The sequence below is a fragment of the Podarcis vaucheri genome (genome assembly GCF_965113315.1).
Source record: "Podarcis vaucheri genome assembly, chromosome: 3".
NCBI lineage: Eukaryota > Metazoa > Chordata > Lepidosauria > Squamata > Lacertidae > Podarcis > Podarcis vaucheri.
The window spans coordinates 95956526-95971205 of NC_138761.1; the positions used below are offsets into that span (position 1 = coordinate 95956526).

The 14680-nt window shown below is 43.1% G+C and overlaps 1 protein-coding gene across 1 annotated transcript in view; it reads left to right on the forward strand.

Moving 5' to 3' along the window:
- The first annotated feature begins 346 nt into the window (after positions 1 to 346).
- Positions 347 to 14680, forward strand: part of NOL10 (nucleolar protein 10) — a 44024-nt gene continuing 29690 nt past the window's right edge. Inside the window, exons 1-10 of the mRNA XM_082218296.1 lie at positions 347 to 471; positions 3405 to 3450; positions 4024 to 4122; positions 6561 to 6638; positions 8469 to 8506; positions 9303 to 9439; positions 10132 to 10197; positions 10780 to 10840; positions 13114 to 13199; positions 13375 to 13453. Coding sequence (XP_082074422.1) covers positions 406 to 471; positions 3405 to 3450; positions 4024 to 4122; positions 6561 to 6638; positions 8469 to 8506; positions 9303 to 9439; positions 10132 to 10197; positions 10780 to 10840; positions 13114 to 13199; positions 13375 to 13453 — 756 coding nt within the window. The 5' untranslated portion in view covers positions 347 to 405. The remainder of the gene's footprint in view (positions 472 to 3404; positions 3451 to 4023; positions 4123 to 6560; positions 6639 to 8468; positions 8507 to 9302; positions 9440 to 10131; positions 10198 to 10779; positions 10841 to 13113; positions 13200 to 13374; positions 13454 to 14680) is intronic.

Genomic DNA, 14680 nt, shown 5'->3' on the forward strand with positions numbered 1-14680 from the left:
TCCGACCCCCAAGCTATCTGAAGGCAATAAATACAGTATAATGGTGCAAAGATTCAAAAGTGCAAAGATTCACAAAATGTTTAGGGGTATACTCCCGGGGGAAAAGGACTGATTCATAGGGATGTTTTTTTAAAATGTTTAATGTATTATTATGTTTTTATATATGTTGGAGGCTGCCCAGGCCACCCAGTCAGATGCGTGGAGCATAAACAGTAAAATGACCATTACAGAAAGGAGCAGTCCCTGTTTCCTCTGGAGTAAATGTGTTGGAGGGGAGGACTGCCAGTGTGTAACTTCCTGCTTATCTAGGGTTTTTTCCCTGCCTCTGAATTCTATGACCGGATGTGTTCCTCTCTGACCCCGGAAGTGAAGCCCTCTTGCCGTCGCTCAGGAGGAAAAAGAAGCATGCAGGTCTCCAGCCTCAACGAGGTGAAGATCTACAGCTTGAGCGCCGGACGGAGCCTGCCTGAGGTGAGAACACCGGGGCCCCGCCTGCCTGCCTCTCCCCCCCCGTCGGTTCCCCCTCGCGCGCCTCCTTCCTCTACCCACGAGCGAGCTCCTTCCCACGCACCCCGTGCCTTCCCTTCTCTCTCCCTTCTCTTCCTCCACCCCTTTTTCAGTTCCCGATGGATGCGCAGAAAGTACATAGGTACCAACAGGGGTCTGTAGATGATCCCGAGCGACTGCTAAGCATCTCTTGCTTTCTGCACCCTTTTATTTTTTATATATAATTTTTATTAGGTTTTTTTAAAAACATATTTTCAGCAGTAATTAAACGTACTTTTGCATCTTATTCAAATTTTTGACTTCCATCAATACTGTCTGAAAATTTCCCAATCTAATCTCTCGGTATGCATTTATTATCTTCCCTATTACATTTCAAACTCATAGCCAATATCTCTATCTTTTTCTACTTTGTAACACTTCGTATATTTCTCCTTACAAAACTTCTTGTAGTCCTACTAGCGTAATTTCTTGATTACAGTTGCTCTTCAAATAATTCATATACAGTACTTCTTCCAATCTTCTGTAAATCTCTGGTCCGGCAGGTTTCAAATCCTTCCTGTCATTTTGTCCAATTCTGTTTTCTGCACCCTTTTAAAGAGGCACAGGTCACATCCATAACACCAAATTTTAAAGCACGTGGGTTCCCGACCCCCTTCCTCCTCTCGACAAGAATCCTGCAAGGTTTTTTCTCTCTTAATGTTGGACAGACAGTCATTTATTTTATTTTAAACGGCTCCTTCCTGCATTGGCTACTCAGTTTGCTGGGTCTGCTGGCTGCAATTTTTTTTTTTTAAAAATTCACATTTGCCTAGTGTGCACAAGCTTCTAAGCTCGGAACAGTTGCTTGTTTGCTTGCTTTCATCTTTCTGAGCAAAACAGCTGGGGAGCTTAAAGTTTCATGACCAATGGGAGTGTCTGTTTGTAGCTGGTTGCTATACATATTTATTCTAAAATATTGTGGAATTTTAGTGGTGTGCCTGGGTGCCTAGGTCAGTGGCTGTTCAGCAGTACATCTGAATGCTCAATCTACTGTATTTTTCGCACCATAGGACACACCGGACAATAGGACACACTTTGTTTTAGAGGGGGGAGATCAGTGAAGCGGCAGGAGGCGCTGCACAGAGAGGGGGAGAACTTTCCCCCTCTTTTTTTCCCGCTCTAAAACAAGGTGCCGTTTAAGGTGCGTTCAGGCGGCTACCTTGGAAGCCTGGAGAGCGAGAGGGGTTGGTGTGCACTGACCCCTCTTGCTCTCCAGGCTTCAGGTTCCTTTTGACCTGCTCTTTGGGGCTGGTGGGGGGAAGCCCACCACCAGCCCCAAAGAGCAGGTCAGGGAGCAGCGGAGAGGCTCCGGCCATAGCCGTGTGTCACCTCTCCAGCCGGGAGAGGGTCACGGGGCTATGGCTTCTTTAGCCCCGCACGCGCTCTCCCGCTGGAGAGGTGACGCGCGGCTATGGCAGGAGCCTCAATAGCCGCGCGTCACCTCCCCAGCCGGGAGAGGGTCGCGGGGCTATGGCGTCTTCGCTCCATAGGACGCACACACATTTCCCCTTCATTTTTGAAGGGGAAAAAGTGCGTCCTATAGAGCGAAAAATACGGTAAGACACATTTCACAGATCATCATTATCGTTTGATTTGCCATGCCACCTTTCCGTATTCAAAACCATGCCCATGAAATGTGTCTTTTGGTCTCTGCTACAGCACAGTGATCTTTGTTGTAAACAAAATCTCTGCCCTTTTTCCCTTACGGGGTATCCAAGAGCCCATATAGAGTCCTTATGTAGGTTCCCTATTGGTAGGAGAAAATAACAGAGGCCAACTAGAGCATATTGAGAAGCAAAGCAGCTAGTAAGCTTGATATTTATTGATCTGCTGCAACAGGGTGCTCCCCTCACACAGGAAAGGAGGAGGAACCCAGAACAATGGCGTGCAAGGCCTTTATGACTTTTGAAATTGCCACCCTGTAGATCAAGACCACTCCCAGAAACATCATACATACATCACAGAAGGGGTGTAACCTAAGACCACCCCCCAGATACATCATACCTACATAACAGAAAAGGCGGTCTAAAACAGAAATTTGAATGTTTTTCCTGTTTGCCAGGTTATCTGATTGCCTTTCCTGATTGCCTTCCCTGATAGTCTGTCACCCATTATCTGATTGCCTTGCTTGATAGTCTGTCACCCATTAAAAAGCTGATTACTCAATTCCTGAGTCAATGGGAAGGCTCCCTGACACCCCCCCCCCCCTTGCAGGGAAAACATTTGGTCAGTTTGGGAATCAAAATGGTTTCAGGTCAGTCTTCCTGTGCTGATCTCTGTACATGCTTAGTTGGTACACTTATGAACATTACCATATATCTAAGACCTCAAAATTCCTATCACATCTTCAAAGTGATTTTCTCTGTTTTATATTGATTTAATACTGGAACTTTTAACTACCCTGCTGCATAATTGTTTGTTTGCTTGCATTTATTGCATTTTGTTTTTAACCTCATATGGACTGCTCTGGGAGCTCTTTGGCTGAACTTCCTTAAATATATGTGAAATAGGGCTTATAGAGCATAATAGTTTGATTATCAATCTTATTTTGAAGGCTATATAGTACCATCTCTGTTTTTAATAAACAGAGTTTTTAATAATATAGTAATAAATTTTATTTATATCCCGCCCTCCCCAGCCATAACCCGGCTAACATCAAAATATAAATACATTAAAACATAAAATTCAGCAATCGACTGAAATACAGCTTAAGATCGGATCAAAATCAAATAAGATTAGAAGGCAACCTGCAAATTATGACTATGGGGGCTGGGAACCTTTGTAACTCACCAGGCTCAGCTATTTATGTTTTTGCCCATTTAACACTAACCCTCTATGTTCTTTTCTTTTTCTTACAGTGGCTTTCTGATAGAAAGAAGAGAGCACTGCAAAAGAAAGATGTTGGTGAGTTACCCTCATTGTACAATGTAAAGGGCACTGCAAGATTAGCTTGGGTGCCATTTCTGTTTTCAAAGAGTCATCTGATGGTGCTTCGCTGGAAGGGGGTTGCTTGGATCTTGCCTTAAAGCTGGAACAGTTTGTTTTATGCTAAACTTTAAGCCAGGCATGGGAAACTAGTGACACGCTGAATGGTGCTGGACTACAGCTTTGATTCTCTCCGACTATTGCCTATTCCGGCATAAATCAGGAAAAAGAAAACATGGCATCTCTTCTTGCCATCTTCTCGGACTGAAAAGCAAAAGCAAAAGCAATACAGAGCGGAAGTTCCGCTCACGCCAGCAATCTGTGCTGGAATGTAAACAGACATGTGGCACGCAACAATCCCATGTCTGCAGCAAAAGGTGGAATGGAATCCCAACAGGAAGATGGAGTCCAACAACATTGGGACACCCCTTTCCCCCATCCCTACATTCAGCATTTTTCCCCTTAAGTACTTTTGGCAGTACTTTTGGAAGTGAAAACTTTTTATTGTGATGTATTGATTAGGCAATGTTTCATATAACTCTTATTTTAAAGGCATTTCTAGGAGAATTGAACTTATCCAAGATTTTGACATGCCTGCTGTTAGCTCCAAGATCAAGGTATCACGGGATGGGCAGTACGTGATGGCAGCTGGTGAGTATGCAAACATTCAGGTTTTTTCAGTCTGCTGCTAGCTGTAACAGTGTGTCTGCACTGAGTTGTAAAGCACTAGTAACTCTCACATTGGATATATTATGGTTGAGGAAGACTGGGCTCTGAGATTGAAACTTCTGTTGGACAGCAAAGTTAGTAGCTGGCAAGGATAGCATGGCAGGAAGCATATCTTTGTTTGAGGGCTTAAAATTTCCTTTATGTAGTATTAAAATGGGACTTTGGGGACCTGCAAACAATGAGTTAGATTCAGAAAAGTTATGTCTCAATCCAAGCTCACCCCTCCCAGTGATAAGGCTTTATGGTGTTACCGCAGCATCCACAGGCCCACCGCAGCAGAGAGTATGGGGACAGGATGATCAGCCCCAAATTGGGCCTAGTGCCATCATGTAATGGTAGTGAGACTGCTTCAGGATCCAACCACATTTTGGGGTTTCTGCTGGCTCCTACTGACAGGGATCCCAGTAGGGATCCCAGCAGTGGGCTTCCTTTCAACATGTTTGGCAACTGGCAGGGGGCGACCCCCTCCCAAACTCAGCATAAGGCTAGCAGCTACAGTGGTACCTCTGGTTTCGTACTTAATTCGTTCCGGAGGTCCGTTCTTAACCTGAAACTGTTCTTAACCTGAAGCACCACTTTAGCTAATGGGGCCTCCTGCAGCTGCCGCGCCGCCGGAGCACAATTTCTGTTCTCATCCTGAAGCAAAGTTCTTAACGCGAGGTGCTATTTCTGGGTTAGTGGAGTCTGTAACATGAAGAGTATGTAACCCGAGGTACCACTGTATGGGATTGTTCTGTTAGTTGCACTTATATCTCCTTCAGTTCAGTGGTACAAGTTAGTTATGACTTAAATTAGATTGATTACAATTGGAACAAAGCACAACTAACTGAGTCTAGACTCAATATCATATCTCACTTACCTTCTAGCCCCTTTTGCTCATTTACAACACTTGCGTGTTGCAATCGCATCCCTCCAGAGTATCATCTCTGCAGAGTTTAGAGCAGGGGTCAGCAAACTTTTTCAGCAGGGGGCCGGTCCACTGTCCCTCAGGCCTTGTGGCGGGCCGAACTATATTTTGGAGGGGGGGGGGAAATGAACGAATTCCTATGCCCCACAAATAACCCAGAGATGCATTTTAAATAAAAGGACACATTCTACTCATGTAAAAACACGCTGATTCCTAGACCGTCCGCGGGCTGGATTAGAAGGCGATTGGGCTAGATCCGGCCCCCAGGCCTTAGTTTGCCTACCCATGGTTTAGGCAGGGGTGCCCAAACTTTTTTCAAAGAGGGCCAGATTTGACGTAGTGAACATGCGTGAGGGCCAACCAAAGTTGTTCTTTATGATTAAAGTTGTTGAGCTTTTTTGGGGATTTTATCCCAGGAAATAAACTGCTACAGGGCCTGGATTAAACCAACCGGCAGGCCAGATTAGGCCCCTGAAAGAGACTTTAGTCATGCCTGGTTTAGAGAGTCTTCCATGAATCCAAGAGTGAAGGTTTTCAGTGGGTAACCTCCTCTGCTTGTAGAGGCTCGCTGTGCAATAGAGGATTTCCCAGCTCAATCAGGATCCTAAAATAACACACTGAAGGGAGCAGGGTTTGGCTATGTGCTGCTCCTCCCAAACTGCTGAATGTTACCTGTTCTGCTCCAGCTGCTTGATCCGTCTGTTACGTATGCCAGGATCCATCTACATAGAGGTTTTCCCATTCAGCTAGCTAGCTAGCTAGATATCTATATCTGAGCTTGGTTCGATGTGCTTTTTTTTGCCTTCATCCTTTGGGATATAATAAGACTGTATTCCCCCGCCCCCTTTTATTGGAAGGGTACCCCATAGCAGCCTTGTCAGTGTGGCCCATTGTTGCATACTTGATTCCTATAATTTTCAAAATAATGTAAGGGATTTTAACTGTCTGTTCTGTAGAATTCCATAGAGTTCTGAAATAAGACTCGGCAAGGGTTAGTATTTGATTGCTATTAATGTGCTATTTTGTCCAGTTAATAGGAATCTTGTTTTTTAATGGACTGGGTCATGTTAAAAATTAAGTTAGGTGGGATTCCTGTGAGTTCAGCAGCATAAGGCATTGTGAATTTGTGTATTTCTATATAAATCATTACAATTATTTATATACAATTTTTAAAAATTGAATGAAGTATAAGTGGCTTGTGCCACAATCCTAAAAATAAATTATATTGATTGATTGGTGTTATTGTCATGAAGGAACAAAAAAACACACTTCTAGGTGCAGAGTTGCAGCTCTTTTTGAACAAACATTCATGTCCAGGTCAGAAACTTTTTCAAGACCTGAATCATATTTTCTCTGTGAGACATATTGTCTCTGTGAGACAAATCAATTCAAGAGTAGTAAAGCAAATTTTCTCACATGTCAAATACACTATTTTATTTTGTGTTTTGAACAGGGACGTACAAACCAAGGATTCGATGTTACGATACTTACCAGTTATCGATGAAATTTGAAAGATGCATAGATGCTGATGGTAAGTAAACCCTAATTTTGATGGAAACTAATATATAAAACGTATTAACAGGGCAGTAGAAAACGGTGCAATCCTATGCATCTTTATTAGGTGGGAAATCCCACTTCGTACAATGTTATAATATTTATTGAGCTAAGTTGCTTTGTGACTTTAAAAATATAAAAAGCAACCAACAAACACAACAAACGATAACTCAGTAGTATTAAAGCTGGGCTTATTCACAGATAAGTGTGTGTAGCAGTCTTCTACAACCTAATGCCCTCCAGACCTTTTTGATTACAGTTCCCACCATCTTTAGCCATTGACCATGCTGACTGAGACTGATGGGATTTGTAATCCAAAAGGGCTGGAAGGCACCGGGCGGGAGAAGACTGATGTACAGAATTGCTTGCTAAGTGACCAGATCCTGTGTGTCCCAATTGTGCTTTCTATGTTCGAAAGCACGTAAAGTGCAAGTAGATAAATAGGTACCGCTCCGGCGGGAAGGTAAACGGCGTTTCCGTGCGCTGCTCTGGTTCGCCAGAAGCGGCTTAGTCATGCTGGCCACATGACCCGGAAGCTGTACGCTGACTCCCTTGGCTGGTAAAGCAAGATGAGTGCCACAACCCCAGAGTCGGCCACAACTGGACCTAATGGCCAGGGGTGCCTTTACCTTTACTATGTAGATCAGGGTGTTTTTTTGAGAATAGAGCACATGCCATTTGCCTTTCTTTGGAAAGTATGTTAGTATACGCATGAATGCAAAAAGTTATACATTAGTACGTATAGTCTAAAGAAATTTGAGAGTGTATTGGGGGTTGTACTTTTGTGAAATCGAGATAATGATCAGTCCTTGGCAAGATATTGTGCTACTATATCGGCTTGTGTTTGTTGCTTACCTGGAGCATGGATGGTGGTCAGCTTATAGTGCCTGCCAAGAGTGCACTATCACATGCTTAGTGTTGCTTGAAATGGGAGCCAACAGGGGTGGGGAATCTGTAGCCATCCAGATGTTTTTGGACTCCCATCAGCCCTGGCTAGCATACAGTGGTGCCTTGCAAGACGAAATTAATTCGTTCCGCGAGTTTTTTCATCTAGCGAATTTTTCGTCTTGCGAAGCACAGTGTCGGAAAAGTTTTGGAAAAGCTTCAAAAATCACCAAAGTCTTCAAAAACCTCAAAAAAGGCTACCACACCGCGTTCTATGAGTTGCTCCTCGAAGTCAAGTTGCAACTATTAACGGTGTTAAGAAAAAGGAAACAAACTTGCAAGACGTTTTCGTCTTGCGAAGCAAGCCCATAGGGAAATTCGTCTTGCGAAGCAGCTCAAAAACCGCAAAACCCTTTCGTCTAGCGAGTTTTTCGTCTTGCGAGGCATTCGTCTTGCGGGGCACCACTGTAGTTGATAGCCAGGGATACAACATCTGGAAGGTCATCCCTGGTTTGTATGCTACTGATTCTGTAAGGCAAATAGAAGTTAGCCATGGAGGTTGCAATAGCTCGCCAACACTTCCCTTGGACCTTTGAACCCAAAATGTGTTACAGCGGAAAACCTTCCTCCTATGGCAAGAGGATGGACTTAATAATTGATCACTGTCCCTTTCAGCGGGTTCGCGGATCCCAGTGAGATAGTGGCATGGGCAGAAACAGCACTCAGGTGGCTGTTTTCGCAGCAGACTGCAAACAGAGCATTGCTAATGGTTTTGCTTGTTTCATTACACACTCTGTCTTTGATTTTAAGGGAGGAAGAGAGACAGACAGACAGGAGCATTGTGCAATGAAAATTGAGGTTGTGCGGTTTATTTAAGAGTTTCTTAGTTTCTCCTATTTATAATTGTTTTTCATCTCCACAGTCATTACATTTGATATTTTGTCAGATGATTACTCAAAGGTACGTCTCCTTTTAATGTTTATATCATGTAGGAAGCTTTAGAAGAATTTGCATTTCAAAATGTTTAAAAGGATCCATTTGCTGTAGTGTGCAATTACCTGCTGTTTCCTTGAGCAACAGAAACCTGAAGGAAAATTGCTCTTTATCCTCTGCTGACATTCTTTTGAATGTCTTGTTTGTTTGCTGAAAAGCTGGAATTAGCTGTGTTTATTTAAAACAAAAAATTATCCTCCAGAGTGTGGTACATCTTTTTTAAAATAAAAAGTACTCAAGTAGCACTAAAACATTCTTACCGATGTGTAAGATATCTCTCCCGATGTGTCACTGATCACATGAAACAGACTTCATATAGTTGCTAAATTAGGTATCATGGATGATCGATCTGCCATTATTTTGTTTACACCAGTCAAACCTATCCAAAGTTGCACTTCCATGGACTGAAAAAAACTTCCCTAAACAGGGCTGCCTTCAGATATCTTCTAAAAGTCAGCTAGTTGTTTAATTCCTTGACATCTGAAGGGAGGGTGTTCCACAGGGAGGGTGCCACTTACTGAGAAGTCTGGTGGAGGGAGCTTTGGAGAAAATAGCCTCTCTTCTCACTTCTGCCTCAGAAAGCATCTAGTTTGAGGCGTGGGAGCCTCCTCTAGATCGGACACATTTGCAGAACAGCAGTTCCGGATCTGAGCCCACTTGATTATGCCTCTAGGAAAATAATCATTCCCCACTTTTTAAAGGTTAAGCAAGGCGGGAGAGTTACTCCCCTCCAGATCTCAATCCTGTGCTCTATATTTTTCAGATAGTCTTTCTGCTGTGTGACAGATACGTAGAATTTCATTCCCAACATGGCCGTTACTACAGGACAAGAATACCAAAGTTTGGTAGAGATTTCTCATATCATTATCCATCATGTGACTTATACTTCGTAGGAGCAAGGTATTTAAGACGCGCTGATTCCTTCCTTAACTGTGCATACATTTTTATTTAGTGTTTATGATGAATATCCTACAAAAGCAGATTTACTAAACATTCATAAATATATTGGGAGAGAACTCTGAATGAGTAGTTCACAAAACAAAGGAGTTTTGTTGGAAATATTTTGTAGGAAGTGGTTAAGCTGAATTGTTGAGAAGCTCTGTTAAAAAGCAATTGAGTTCTGAAAAATATGTGGGCCATTTCAATTTTATTGTAATTTAGTGATGGTTTTAAGTTTATTTTAGGAATTTTAAGGCATTTGAAAAGCATTTAATTGCGTGAAACCAAAAACCCGTTGAAAAAGCCTGCAAGCACCTTGTTCTGCCCCACCCTTCTAGTAACGTTTCAATGATGTCTTTATGACGTTCCCAGGTCACTTCCAGGTTTGGCGCTGTACATGTATATGTGATCACACACATATCATTTGTGCCTAAAATGGGTGTTGCCTGTACACTAAATGAAAATAGGGAGAAGGAGGGGTTGGAATTGATTACTTGCTGCTGCAATGTAAGAAAAGAGTAGATTTATTTATGTCTTGGGCATATGTAGACATACATACATTCATATGAATGTTAATATATACACTTATTGTCACTTACTCTTATCGAAAGGGAAATGTGTAAGTACAGTTGTTGTTGTTGTTGTTGTTGCAGCTCTGAAATATACAGGCTAAATCTGGAACAAGGAAGGTACCTGAATTCCTTACAGACTGACGCTTCGTGAGTATCTTCAGTTCACTAGGTGCATCTTATTCCAGCAGGTGGAGCCACAGGATTGATTTTTTTTAAAAAAAAATTGTCATAAGATCTGTAATCTGAGTATCACAAATGCATTGCGGACTGCACTTATAAATTGGGGGTGCTCTGTTTATATTTTAAAGTATAATGTCTACTTTAATTACTCTACTTTAATAAGCAAAGGTTTCAATATTTCCATTCATTAAGTTGCTCAGTCGAGAAAATACCTCATTGGATATTTTGAAGTATCTTAGAAAAAGATGGCAAATAGTTTTAAATAGGTACAACCGATAAACCAATAGACCTGCTATCTGCGATGAATTGTTCCTTGTTTCAGATTTGCATGGCCGTTAGTTATGCTTTTAGTTATACTTCTTAACAGAACCAAAATATAGTGATTAAAATATAGCGATTGAACAAAGAAACACTGCACGTAAAATTGCATTTACTCTTAGTAGCCTCATAGGTTTGGGTTGATTTTAGAACATTTCACAGATGGTATTAGCTTGCTTATTTTAATATTTTATCTCCCTGTCATTAAATTTCTTTTTCCTTCTCCTCTAGGGAGAATCACGTCTGTGACATAAATCCTGCACATGGTTTATTTGCCACTGGCACGGTTGAGGTAAATGTTTCACCTTACTAAGAAATATAGCACCATTTTCTGTTTAAAAAACAAGATCATTGACACAGGACTGCAATATCCTATATACTAATAGCAAATTCATTCTCTGAGTGTGGCTCATTATGAAGCCAAAGTAGTTCCTCCCCTGAAAAAGGAGGCGGTAATATCAGGCTTGGAAGAACCCAATCAACGTTGGAGTAGTTCAGAGAATATTTCAAGGCTGGGGACTCTAACAAGGGAGGAACTCCAAAATAGATTAACTTTTGGAGGGAAGAAAATGGAAAACCTTGTGGGAGGAACGGTAATGCAATGGAGTGTGTGTTGTAGAAAAGGCATGGCTGGCTGACAGCAATCCTACATAGAAAGATCTCACACTGCAACATTTTGTTGTGCCAATTTATTACAGGAGGCATTCAAAAAAAATATACACCAAAATGCAGCAGAATATATTTCCATCACATTTACTAAGGTTGCAGTTCTTTTCTCATTTGCTTGGGACTGACTTCTGAGCAGATATGCACAGATTTCTCTGTAAATTTAGGGAAACCAATCCTGCGTGCAAAGGACACAAGATGTGTTGGGCATCATGACGTCGGTTATGTCAACTGAAGAAGAGGAATAGCTCTTTGGGAGGTCAAAACATTGAGGCTGTGTTGAGGTGCTATATCACTAGGGTGCGGCGGAGTTGTTGTGACGATGGAGACAAAAGACAGGAGAATAAACCTTCTCTTGCTGAGTTGTGATGCAGTGGCATTGTGCACCATTGACAATGCTGCTTCAGCAGGCTCAGGCACGCTTTTGAGGAGTGGGCATGGCATAATTGCAGGGTGGGACAATGGTTTACTGCCAGTCTGTGTCCTTTGGTTTAACGTGGGCCCTGTTTAAAACGAGGCAATCGTTGCCATGCTTGCAATGTTGTTTCTGCCATGGATACATGGCATTTAAGGGCACATTCACCCCATCTTCCCAAGGGTCAAAGTTTTCTTTTTCAAAGTGCTTATTTACATTGGGAGGGGGGCGGGGAAAGCCTTCCATCAGCGTCTTCTCTAAAGTGACAAAAAGGCAGAAAGCAAGTGGATGGTTGTGGGGAGTTGCTGAGGCTGTGCTGGGAATCTGTGTTTTCTATGAGTCCCCAATTTTTAACCTGGATGGAGCCCAGCAGCAGACTCTGCCAGCTCTGGTATGTAATAGAGCTGGTTCACATGCTGCAACATGTGTCATGTCTGTAGTCCCAGCTGTTGACTCACCCCAGCTCGCCCCAGCCCCGGGTTACATAAGGAATTGCTCATTGCAAGTATGTGAAGATCAGATCGTTTTTAAATGCAACAAAAAAACCTGAAAGCATAGGTGTCAGAGCTGCCACCCAGTCCCAGCTCACATAGGACCAAGTCCGCCAGCGTTCACTTTATAAGAGTCTTTATTAAGTTACAGGTTTCATTTCCGAACTGCAGCGTGCAGCTCTACACCTTCTGCCCTAGGTCGGCGAAGACCCGTCTGAGTCCCCGCCTCTTGCACACCAGCTTAATACCCTAGCCTTGCTCCACCTCCTTCGCCTCTCCCTACGTCTCTGGGTCCTTCTGCCCCCCTGGGCCTCCTCCCTTCTACTCTCCTCTGACGCTGACCCCCCTGATCCTTCTGCCTCCTTGCGGCGGGCTTTGGGACCTGGCTCACTCTCCGGGCTGCTTACTGCTCCGGCTTCCGCTGCATTTGAACTTGGCGCGCGCGCCCAACTCTCTACTTTCCTCTTAACCGTTGCCTCGCTCTCTGAGGAGGGCGTGACCACCCCTGACTCGTGCCCTCCCTCCTGCTGACAGCCTCCGGAACCCGATGCCTGGCTACCTTCCTCCCTGCTGCTCTCAGTCTTGAGCGTGGGTCCCGACTTCCAGCTGCTGCCGCCCTCAGTTATGAGCGTGGGTCCCGACTTCCAGCTGCTACTCTCTGAATCTCCTCTGTTCCCTTCCTCCTGGGGTGTCCCCCCGGATCCCCCCCTTGCTCTGCTCACTGGGGCTCCCTTTTGGGAGTCCTCTGACTCACTGCTTAGGCTTGGAGATCTCGGGTCGTCATCATCACTCATTTTCCCTTCGGATTCCTCCCCCTCGCTCTCTGCTTCCTCCCTTCTCTGCGTCTCTGCTCCTGAACCCCTGACAATAGGAATCAATCTTTCGAGGCTGAATGCTAAATAAGTGGCTTCAATGAACGGCAGATGAGTAAACTGATGAAAGCATGGTGAATTGTTTGAAAGCACTAAATGGTATTTTCTTTGCTTTCCTCAGGGGAAGGTGGAATGCTGGGACCCTAGAACAAGAAACAGAGTCGGGGTGCTGGATTGCGCTTTAAGCAGTGTGACAGCTGATAAGGAGTATGGAAAATATATTTATCTTGCCTCTTAACTTAAGTAAATTTTCTTAAGTAACTTTTTTTTTAACATGCTGCAGCTTCTCAGAATTACGTACCATCCTTTGGTTGGTGCTGATCCTTATGCGTTAGTGATTGTGGCAATTAACTAGAATGAGGTTTTTCTCAAATTCTTTCAGGATAGATGGTCTGCCCTCTATTTCGGCCCTGAAGTTTGATGGAACATTGAATATGGCTGTTGGAACATCCACGGGGCAGGTAGCTATGCTGTCAGCTTAGTTGCTATGGGCTTTGTGCTACATTTCTCTGCTGAGCAAAGGCTACATTATGTCAGATTCTTAAATGTCCCTGGTGGCATTCACATGTAAATCATAAATAACGGTTTGCTCTGAACATGGTTGAGATCTTCTTTCTAGCAAGAGCCTTAGTGCTACATCCAAACAAAGTTTTGTGGCTTGTTTCACTCCAAACAAGCCATGAGGTTAAGCCAAAGTTTATCTGGGTGAAATGAACCAAAGTTTATCTGGGTGAAATCTTGTTTGAACATAATGCTAAGCCGGGTATTGTGGTTTGTTGCTGCTGCTGGTTAGAGGGTAAAAGTAAAGCAAGAGCAATTGAATGTGTTCATCGTAAACCATTAACCATGGTTTACCATTATGTGCAAACTGGGCTGGTGTGCAAGACTGTGTCCAGGTCTTCTATTGGCATATGAATTGTGGGCCATACGTTCTGTGGAATGTGTCAAATCGATCTTGAGCTGCATGTGCATGTGATGGGGGACCCTGTTGAAATTGCCTCCTGCCTCAGCTTCCCAAGGAAGCTACAGTTCCAATGCAACTTGTGCTCCTTTGTTTCATGCTGTGATTTTCTTTAGGGCAGGTATAGGGAACCTGTGGCTCTCCAGAGATTGCCAAACTACAACTTCCACTAGCTCTAGCAAGCACGGCCAATGAGCAGGGATGATGGGACTTGTGGTACAGTTACATCTGGGGAGTAGTAGGTTCCCACCACACCATGGATTGCCCCAAAAAAGCTCAACAACTTTTTGGGCAAATTTGTCAAAAAGGTGAACAACTTTAAAATACTGATTTCTTAATTTTGGGCTCCCAAAAGTAGGAGTCGTGTTATACATGGAAAACTGCAGCAATTTGTTGCATGCCCAGTTTGGTGATGGTTTGCTGTCTATGTGCTCTTGTTACAAAGGTTCCCCATATGGGGAACTGATAGCAACATTGTCTTGATTTCTGTATTGCAAGTTGCTTTGAGGTGTTTTTGTGGAAATAATGGATCAGTGTTAATAACAACAACAGCAACTTAATTAATTATTGCAGAGGAGGATTCATTTATTTCTTCAAATGTTTAAGAGTGAATGAAATATAAATGTTTTTTATATGGTAATAATAATAATAAATTATTATTATTATTATTATTATTATTATTATTATTATTATTATTATTATTTATACCCTGCCCTCCCCAGTCAAG